Raw genomic sequence first — 10869 nt, forward strand, 5'->3', positions numbered from 1 at the left:
CTTTCAGAAGAATAGGACTACTTCTTGGTGAGCATTTCCAGTGTGGGCTGTGACACTTGGTGATGGTGACCAGCTGTTAGGGAGAAGATGACTTTGGAAGGGGTAAATCCTTAGCTAAGGGGCTGATTGCTCTTGAGCACTGTGGCCCAGAACTTTCTAGCACATAGAGAGCCTCCACCTGCTCTCCAGAGCAGTGGTTTCTTGATTCAGCCATTTCAACCTTGGAAGGAGAACAGTGCCCTCCAGGCCTATGCAAGAAGAATCCCTCTTGGATGAAATTCCTTCCCTGGGAAGGAAGACCCCCTCCCTACCCCCATGACTTGATAAAGGATGTGGTATTGTTTCCAGTTTTGTATCCTTCCAAATGACCGCATCTAGCATAAAGCCAATGTTTGATAAAGTTTGGCTTTCAGAAAGAATGGGTGAATGAATACATGGGCAAACAACAGTCTTGTGTGGGGTTGCTGGATTACAGGTCTAAGTCCCTTAATTCAGCACCATTGTCATCACTTGCATCTCTTTCAGTGTTCACAGAAGTCACCATGGCCTGGTCCTCCAGCCTGAAGAGTCTCCTCACAGTCTTTGTCTTTACCATCTTAGCTGTCCATGTGAGCTTTGTGGGTAAGAGTAAACAAGGCATTCCTTTCTCCTAAAGATGGGAAGGGGGAGGTAAGCAGCCAAGAACCTTGGGGAGTTAACCAACCACAGGAGACTCCAGTGGCCTGTCTAGCCCCTCATGGCTTGACTGCTAGGAAGCATCAACTACAAGGCTCTGGGGTTACCTTTTAAATGATGTACATTTCCTTCTTGCAGAGAGTATCCAGTGTATAGTACAACAATGTAACAGTACATCATGTTCTGGGACTACAGATGATTGTGCAACCTCTATAGGCTGCTTCAACCAAATACAGCAATTTGATACACCATGTAAGCCAACCCTCACACCTTGAAAGTCCTCCATTTATCCTTGCTTCCTTTCCAGGATGAGAGTGGGAGCCTGGGGTTCTGGGAGGTGGTGTAGATGGTGTTGTAGGACCTGGATTCTACATGATGAGGACCATGCATATGTGACTCCATTCTTACTTTTCCAGTGTTGGGAATCAAGCTCTGGGCATCACACATGCCAAGAAAGTACTCTACCACCAGTCACTCCCTTTGTAGCAAATGGTCCCTCTGTTGGTTCATTCTCTGAAACAGACCATTGCAGAGGGACTCTTGGAGAAGTACAGTACTCAAGGCAGAGGGGATGGAGGGACAGGTTCTTTACCATGAACTCAGGAGGAAAATTTACTTAGTGCTTCAACTTTCTTCAGTTCCAGCTACAAACCAAATGGTTAAGCAAAAATACTGCCTTGGAGAAACAGACACATGCGGTGACCTGTCATTCTCAGCAACTTTGGGGGATCAGCGGAGATTTAGATATGAAAGCCGTTGTTGCACAAGTGATCGATGTAACAAAGATGACATAACACGTGAGTACAGCTCATGTCTGTGTCCCAGCACCTGCTCAGGGTTCCTCTGCCTTTCCATAGGTCCATCTCTGCTGATGGGCTGCAGACAGACATTTGCTTTCTCTTTTTACTTGAAGCTCTCATTTATAAGGGTTTATAGGTTGGATGCAAGCCCCTCTCTTGGGTATGTGTATACATAGTTGCACACACAGACTGAGTGATCTCTGGGCAGCAGTAATTGGTCCTGGGCATATTCTTTAAGGAGGTTCATTGAATCTGTGGGTTTCAATGCTTTGCTGGCTGCTCCTCCAGTCGAGACTCTTTCCTCACCTATTTTATTTCTTATTTTGGATTTTTGTATTGTTGAGATAGAGTCTTGTGTGTATCCAGGCTTGTTTTTATTACTGGAATCAAGTAATCCTCCTTCCCCAGTCTCTAAAAGCTGGGAGTACAGGTGTGTGTGACCAACTTTATAGGCAACACTGGGAGACCAACAGACATTTAGATATAACCAGTGACTATATCTATATAGCTATGATACTGATAAGTGCAATTATGAAGACATAAAATATGAGTCGGGCTTATCTCTGCACCCTTGATAGTGCATTGTAGCTCCTCTGGCTATCCGTGGACTCCTGCCTGCACTGAGGTGCATCAGAGCTGTGTGCTTGTCTTTCCTTTTGCCTGTGGCCCCTGTCCTTGGGAAGTGAAAGGGTAGATACAAGCCTCTGTCTGGGTGGGACAATGAGTGATAGCTGAGTGCCATGGGTTGGTACTTATTCTTTTCTCTGAGTCTATTGATTTAAATGTGTTCCCCTTACCCTTTAGCTGAGATATTTGTCTCATCTATTTAATTCTTTATCTTTGTTTTTGTTGTGGATATGGACCTCCCAGGCTTGTCTTGAATTCCTGGAGTCCAGTAATCATCCTGCCTCAGCCTCCCTGATACTGTCCCTAATTCTTCACCCTTTGGTCAGCATTTTTTTATATGGCAGATTATTTCCTTTCCCAATATCTAGGAACTTGTCTTCTGCTTTGGTAGAGAGGTGAGGGAGTAAAGAAAGGTGAAGACAGTTGAGTGGACAACTATTACCAAAGGATCTCAGATACCTGCATACTGTTCCCTCTTCCCATGACATTTTAGTTTTTTTTTTTTTTTTTTTTTTTTTTTTTTTTTTTTTTTTTTTTTTTTTTTTGTTCAATCATGAAAGAACTATACGGTATTAGATTGGGTGAGGCAGTGATATTCTCAGCTATTGTTTCCTGCCTATTCCTCAATATAAACACCTTTCCCTCTCCGTTCAGTATCTCAGGAGCCTGCAAAACCCAATGGTATTCAGTGTATTGCCTACTATTCGGAGCTAGATGCGCTTCATATCCCAACTTCCCTAACGTGCACAGGAGCGGAGACAAAGTGCATTACTGTTATTGGCACAGGTATGATTATTTACTCATGCATTGTGGTGTTTATATTGCTAAGGGTACAGTGTATCAGCCATTTATCACTACACAGAGAATTGTGCCACAACCTAACAGGTGCAAACAGGAGCTATTTATCACCACTCAGTATCTGAAAGTCTATACACTTTGTGGTGTGACTGTCTAAGGGTGTCTCATCAAACTGGGTTCTGTTGTTGGTGTAAGCTGTGGTCCTTCAGATGCCCATGGTTCTTCAGATGGAGGACCTGCTTCCTAGCTCATGCTTGGCTTTTGGTGGGTTTCACCTTCTCTTCCTGTGGCCTCTTCATAGACTGCCAGTGTTCTCCTAGCATATCCTCTTGCTTCTCTTGTGGAGAAGTGATGAGAGACAGACGTAGAGTAATTAGTGGAGCTGAGGTAGTTCGAGCCTTCATCTTAGAAGTGACATATCACTTCATACTCTCATAGATTAACCCAGATGTGACATAGGTAGATTCGATAAATTCAACACTTGGGCACCTCTGCCAGCAGATGGGCATGATGGGGGCAGATCATCTTAGAAGCTGTTTCCCTCATGGAGCAAGGGCCAGGTGTGTGGTTGTCCCTCTAAACCTCAGACAGAGCCATTTATCCCAAGAAAAAGTTGACAGAAGAAGAGTTGAGGTAAGGTCTGGGAACTGAAGGAAAGAGAGGAACAAATTCAACTGCTTCTCAAAAAAGAGTCAAGTTTGGGCACCTGTGTTGCTGTGATATTCTGGATTAGGACCTTGACTCAGAAGTGCAGGGAGTGGTGACACTTGAGTTCCAGAAGCCATCATCACTGCTGTTGTGATGACTCAGATCCCATCAATAAGCACTCAAGTTTTGCTTAAAGCTACTGACTTTAGTGAAATATTTGTAATTTCCCATGCAGGAGAAAATTATGTATTTATTGTGAGGGCCAATAATACATTTCAGGGATTAACTGCAAAAATAACTCTAGGACTTTTCTTCTTGACTGTATGCTGTGGGGATGAGCTAGCAACTCCTCATCAAAACATGAAAACTTGTGTGGAATTTAGGAGTGGGTTAAGTGGTGGATTGAGAGCTTGATGGGTCTGGAGGCAAGCTATGTTTTTGTTTTGACAGGTTCTGGGGTGAGTAAGGGAAAGGTCCTTTGTCTAGATAAGTTGGGATGAATAAAGAAAATGGGGTGTCACAGAAACAGAGGAGGGCTGAAGCCCTCCACAGTGGGACAGGCTTATACCTCAGTTTACCCCAGGAAACAGACATCCAGCTTGTTCCATAATAGTTCTTATAGAGATCTCAGAAGAGATGTCAGTTATGAGGGGTCCACAGTATTTTCATAAAGGGAAACTGGGTAGAGAAGACAGGTACTTGAGAAGGGTTTTAGCTTACAATCGAGACCCTGCATCTTGCCTTCTTCCCTGCGTGCAACAAGCTCATCTCTCCTAGTGGGTGTGATTCACTCCAGTGTTAGACCAAGTGTTAGCCTTGTATTTGAGATGCAATAGTCCCTATAAGGTTTCTTCTATACCGGGGAGACAATGGGACTACAGGACACTAAGGATGGATGGATGGAATGCAGCTGGACTCATGCATCTCAGTGAAGAGGCAGAAGTCATGGACTCTGGACCATTTTGAGCACAGTTTCCTTTCCCAATGGATGTGGGTGAGGAGGGCAGAAGAGAGGAGAGAGGAAACTAATTCCTGGGTCTTTTTCTTAGTAAAGGGAAGCAGTAATCCCCTTTCCATCGTGATGGCTGGAATGGGCTGTGCGACAGAGAGTGCCTGCAACCTGAATATGACTATTCTCGACAGCATAGATGTCCACACCTTCTGCTTGAGTGGTCTCCCTGTATTTCCACCTGGCTCATCAGTTCCGGATAGTACACCTGGCTCATCAGTTCCGGACAGTACAGGCCTTCGACCTACATCCATCTCAACAGTACCGATTCTGGTTTTTCTCCTCCTGCTGAAAGTCTTGTTTTGATCTCCCAGGCTCAGGCAGTCCCACAGTCCTACACACATACTTGGAGGGTGTCCTTCAATGTGGGAGAATTAAAAGCTGGTGACTGTCTGACTTGCTTGTATTTCTGTGTAAAAATTCCAATCCATTTTCAATTTTAATTTAAAAAATTGTGCATACATGTCTATGTGTGAGTGTGTGCATGCGTGTATGCATGCGTGTGTGTGTGTGTGTGTGTGTGTGTGTGTGTGTGTGTGTGTGTGTGTGTGTGTGTGTGTGTGTTTGCTGGTGGAGTCCAGAAGAGGGTGTCAAATCTCCTTTAGCTGGCATTACAGGTGTTGTCAGCTGCCTGTTGTGGGTGCTGGGAACTGAACTCTGGTTCTCTGTAAGAACATGATTTTAATTGCAGAACTGTCTCTCCAGCCTGCTGTGATTCATTGTGAAACAGTCTCTTCCTTCACTCTTCATAGCATGTCCAAGATGTCTGAGATGACATCCATGAGATTCTCTTTACTCCTACTGTTTCCAACCATCTCTTGAGCTACATATCCTGCAACATTATGGTGATATATTATTTATGATTTAATAAAGCTTGCCTGAGGGTTCAGGATGCAAAGCCAATCACATTAGATAACTATAGAAGCTAGGTGGTGTTAGTACACACCTTTAATCCCAGGACTCAAGATTAAGAGTAGACAGATCTCTGTTAGTTCAAAGCTACACTGACTACATGAAATTGATCCAGTCCTAAAAGAAACAGCTCACACAAAGGTGATCTCAGCACCAGGGATCAAACACCTTTAATCCCAGAACTAGGGAGGTGGAGACAGGAGTGATGTGGCTGGGCAGAGAAAGAAATATAAGGAAGAGGAAACAGGAACTGAGAGCTTTGGAGGATTCATGGAGACAGGATTGCCATTTCAGCTGGGTAGAGGTAAGATCTACTGGGTTGTCTGCTTTTGTTTCTCTGATCTTCAACTTGAAGCTTGGTCCTTAAAATCTGTCTCTGGGCCTTTTATTTTCCATGTTACAGAACATATCTTTTCGGATTATTAATTTTCATTCACAATTTATAATTGATTCTTGCTAAGAAAAATGAATTTGAATGGATAATTCAGGGCCTTGGAGGATCATTTCCCACAGTTTATCATAGCACAGCTCAAATATATAGCTAGATATAGTGTACATAAGCTCATAGCACTCAGGATGTTGAGGCAGTAGGATTACTGCATGTCTGAGGACATCATGTGCTTTATAGTGAGTTCCAGGCTGGCCGAGGCTGCATAGCAAGACCTTGTTTCAAAAAAAAATAGAATAAAATAAAATAAGATACAAATAAAAGAAATGTCAGGCACTCCTGAAATTTTCTCACCTCAGAACCATGAGCATGGAACCATCACATCCACTCTGCATACCTCTGTATCCTAGGGGAATGGACTCTAGGGTACAGGCAGTGGCTGTCTATTAAGGGGGTTGTAAATACTCACTTTAAATTATGAAGATATTTTCTCCAAGACACCAGAAACTATCCTCTCTCATGGCAGGGTTTGGGCCATTGCTAGCTCCCAGCACTCTTCCTGTATGCTATTGAGGCAAGGGAACTCCAGGAGAGAAAAGCTTTGCATAGAACTCAAACTTTACCATGTTCTGTGGTGCTGACTTACAACAGAGTCATCCTGCACAAATGGACCCCCCAGTTCTTAGATTCAGTTTCCAACAGGGCCCAGCAGGTTTCTCCAGGTTTCATGAAGAAGAGTGCCTTGGTGGCTACCTGGTGTGTGAGAACCAGACCTTGCTGTAATTCCTCTGCTGCAGACTTCCTCTTTCCTTCCTGGTGTAAGTTATGTGGCTTCTCTAAGCTTGGTCTACAGTCCTCTGTGAACTGAAGGAAACACTCTTCCTTAGGCCTGTCCACAGCCCTTTACACTTTGGATGCACCCCATCTGCATGGATCAAATTTTATGCCACAGGAAGGGGCTGCATATGAGAGAAGACCAGTCCTTTGATCGCTTTTTGGAGGAGATGCACTTGTTTAAATCAGTGATGTCCATAGTGTGAACCATGCTGTGTGTGTGTGTGTGTGTGTGTGTGTGTGTGTGTGTGTGTGTGTGTGCAATCTAGTTACTTTGATCCACTGGGATATGAAGGATTTGGGTTATGTCCATTAGCTTGTTGGACTAACCCATTTTAATTTCAATGGGAGGACCAGAGGTCCCATCTAAAAACCCCAATCTCTAAATGTCCCTAGAAATCTGTAGGTTATTCTTGTCTTTTGCCAAGAAGTAGGAATTTCTGTTAGCTTGATTAAACCAGGGGGAGTCTAGAGCAAACACAGTCTCTGGGTTCTGGTCCAGGTAAGGCAGTAAGCTTCTCTTAGCCTCTACCCTCAGGGCTCTGTGAACAGTGCTGTAGGGGTGTGCTCAACTCCTACACTGTTGTGGGGTGTGCTCAACTCCTACACTGCTGTGGGGTGTGCTCAGCTCCTTCCAGTGATTCCTCCACCACTAGTACAGAACTTACACGTCCATGGAGCCATAAAACCCACCTTTCTTATCTTGCTTGGAGCAGGGAAGGGCAACTGCACTCATTATTTAGTGGAAATAGAAAGCAACACATACACATAAAAAGACACAGGGAGGCTTGAGGGATGATTCAGGGTTAAGAGCACTTGCTGCTCTTACAGAGGATCCAGGCTCCCATACAGTGGTTCACAACTTACTGAAACTCCAGTTCCAAAGGATCATATTCCCTTCTGACTTCCTGGGCATCAGGGATGCATGTGGTCCACATACATTCATGCAAGCAAAAACACTCATACATGTGAAATACATAAAAAAAATTTAAAGACGCAGAACTTTTAAGACTTTGCATATTGGCCAGGCAGTGGTGGCTCATGCCTTTAATCCCAGTACTCGGGAGGCAGAGGCAGAGGCAGGTGGATCTCTGAGTTCAAGGCCAGTCTGGTCTACAGAGGGAGTCCCAGGACAGCCAAGGATACACAGAGAAACTAGAAACTCTGTCTTGGAAAACAAAACAAAACAAACAAACAAACAAACATAGTTTGCATATTGTTTTCACGATCAAGGTTGAGGAAGTAGAAGTGGTTCGTGGGTCTTCCCAAGATCCTACTCACTGTTTGCCGAGCATCGGTGGCCCCTCTGTCTCATGACCAGAGAGCTGAATTTTGTTATTGGTGGTAAAAGTTATGGATGTATTCTGGGGCATTTGATGAGCTGGCCACCATTCTCAGCAGTTTCCAGACATGAACTCAGCTAATCCTGGTACTGTCCTCATCTCCAGATGACAGCAAGGGAACAGTCCAAAGAGGTGAGTGGAGTTGTTTTGCTAGTAGACAATGGAAACGAGAGTGCAACCCAATAGGGAAAAGAATCAAGATGCCTGCTCTAGTAGTCATAGAAATGTAAAATCTCAGAACAGCAATTTTTTTGTTCACTGTATTAGATTTCTGTTGTGGCTGTAACAAATGACAGTAAATCTGGTGGCTTGAAACAGCACAAAGTCACAGTTCTGGAGGAGAGTCTGAACCGAGTTTTCCTGAGTACAGTTCGGGTGTCCACAGAGCTGGTTTCTCTGTGGTTGACTACAGGGAGACCCACTTCCCTGTCTGTACCGTGGCCAGGGATCACCTGCATTCTTTTGCTCTTTGTTTCTTCCTGCATCTTCTACACACATCCCTGCACTCCGAGTCTGGCTCACAGCCTCTTCCTCTGGTGCCCTCTCCTTCTTTCCCCTGGATATCCTTGTAGCTCACCCTTGTAATACAGGATGTTCCCATCTCGGGATCCTTACCTACACCTGCAGTCTCTTTCCCCGTGTAAGAATAACATAAATGGTGTCTGGGGATTAGGGCAGGTGCTTATTTATCGGATAGTATTCAGCTGATCATACAACCCGCCAATTAAAAAATGTCTCAACATTCTGTAGGGTATTCATAAGTGAGACTTGTTGGAACCAGATGCAGTTCTGCAGATGGTCCTGTGTTGGGGGCTGTGGCCATCTTTGAGAGCAAATTCAGCTGACACAAAGCAGGTTAGGTTATCGGGCGAGCAGTCCTTTGAGAGTGTTATTGCCAGAGATTTTCTTCAAGGAGCTCTGGACGTGACACATGGTGTTGCAAAAACAAGGAGCCCTTTTCCAGTGTCTCCTGATGAAACAGCGAAATGTCCTGTGACACATCATAGACCATCATGCCAAGAAGCTCGTGAGACACAGTTTGTTTTGGTGGCCTGAGGACCAGGGAAGTAGTTTCTCTGTCTGCAGTTGTCTCTGGTAGTTGCCACTCCTTCCTCTCTGCACACAGAGGGACATGGTGGTGGCAATCAGCGGACTCTGTCACCACCCCTGGCTCCTTTTTGGGTGTGTTCCTACAATAAAGGCTTAGTGTTCTCCCAGCTCCGGTCCCACCCTTCTAATCTGTCCAATGAAGCATGCAGTCGTGAAGCTCTCTTTGTGCCTGTAACTATTGCCCATTCTAACAAAGCCACGCCTGACACCATGTGGTGGTTTGCAGGAACATGGCCCCCATAGGCTCAGAGGGAGTAGCACTATTAGGAGGTGTGGCCTTGTTGGAGTAGGGATTGTCTGAGGAAGCGTGTCACTGGGGGTGGTCTCTGAGGCTTCAGATGCTCAAACAGTGCCCAATGTGGCATCCTCTTCCTGCTGTCTGCCGATCTGGATGTAGAACCCTCAGCCCCTCTCCAGCACCATGTCTGCCTGCATGCCACTATGTTTCCCACCATGACAATAATAGACTAAACCTCTGAAACTGTGAGCCCTCCCCAGTGAAATGTTTTCCTTTATAAGAGTTGCCCTGGTCATGGTGTCTCTTCAGAGCAATAGAAACTCTAATTAAGACACACCAGAAGCCCCTGACCATTCTCTGTGGCTACCATGCCCTTCTCTGAGTAGCCCCTGCCCACCAGATGTTGGGTCTGTGAAGATGTGGAACGACCTCTGTCCTTTGGGAGACAATACCTCACCTGTCCTGGCTTCTCCCCTCTTTCTCCTGCCCACATGCTCCCATGTGTCACTGTAGCCCCTTTTGTGATGCTTCAGCTAATAAGTCTTCCTCTCCTCTTCTGATCCCACCACTCCTCAGATCTGTCTGTCTCTGCATTCACATCGTCTGCCCGGAAGCTGCAAAGCAATCTCTCCTTTGTATCACACTGGGGCCCAATGCTCTGTAAAGCTGCCTTACAGAGCTTGCAGACACCCAGTTCACAGGTAAGAACAGGATAAAACTGGGCCTTTCGGCCTTCTGGTGGCATCTGTGTCCCTGATATCAACTCTGCTGGTCATATTGAAATGAGACACAAAGAATAACTGAGGCTTCTGTTGGTCAGCTTTTCATCTTATTCAGTTCTCCCAAAAGGCACTTCTCCATCCTTGTCCAGAGCCTGTAATCACTTTGGGTAAGTAACAGTGGAGCCTTGCAGACCATCCCATAGTGAGATCAGGACATAAATGGGAGCAGTTGCCCCACAAAAGAAGCAAGTTGGCCTGTCAAGTAGAACAGTCATTTCATGGTAACCAGATTGTTCCCGTAAGACATAAAGACTTCCACTAGATGGCACAGATGAATCTAGTTAGTACACAGTGCTAGAATCTTGATTTTAGAAATTGCTGTTTAGCAACCGGGAGCTCTTGGTCCCCAGACTGATAGCTGGGAAAACAGCACGGGACTGATCCAGACCCCAGGAACGTGGGTGTTAGTGAGACGTCGGAAATCTATGGGGCCTCCTGCAGTAGATCAGTACTTATTCCTAGCATAGGTGTGGACTTTGGGAGCCCATTCCACATAGAGGGATACTTCCTTAGTCAAGACACACGGGGGTGGGCCTAGGCCCTATCCCAAGGATATGGCAGACTCTGAAGACCCCCTTTGGAAGGCCTCACCCTCCGTGGGGAGCAGAAAGAATATGTGATAGGTAGGGTTTAGTTGGGGGAGGGTGGAAGGGGAGGAGGGGAGGGAGAGGGAACTGGGATTGACATGTAAAACAATCTTGTTTC

At 45.4% G+C, this 10869-nt stretch overlaps 1 protein-coding gene across 1 annotated transcript; it reads left to right on the top strand.

Moving 5' to 3' along the window:
• Nucleotides 1–1330: 1330 nt before the first annotated feature.
• On the top strand, nucleotides 1331–4863 carry LOC100771621 (protein RoBo-1-like). The gene is made up of 3 exons (XM_027426254.1): nucleotides 1331–1472; nucleotides 2757–2888; nucleotides 4598–4863. Exons 1-3 carry the CDS (start codon nucleotides 1331–1333, stop codon nucleotides 4861–4863), a joined length of 540 nt encoding a protein of 179 aa, XP_027282055.1.
• Nucleotides 4864–10869: the final 6006 nt, after the last annotated feature.

The sequence above is a fragment of the Cricetulus griseus genome, chromosome 7 (genome assembly GCF_003668045.3).
Source record: "Cricetulus griseus strain 17A/GY chromosome 7, alternate assembly CriGri-PICRH-1.0, whole genome shotgun sequence".
NCBI lineage: Eukaryota > Metazoa > Chordata > Mammalia > Rodentia > Cricetidae > Cricetulus > Cricetulus griseus.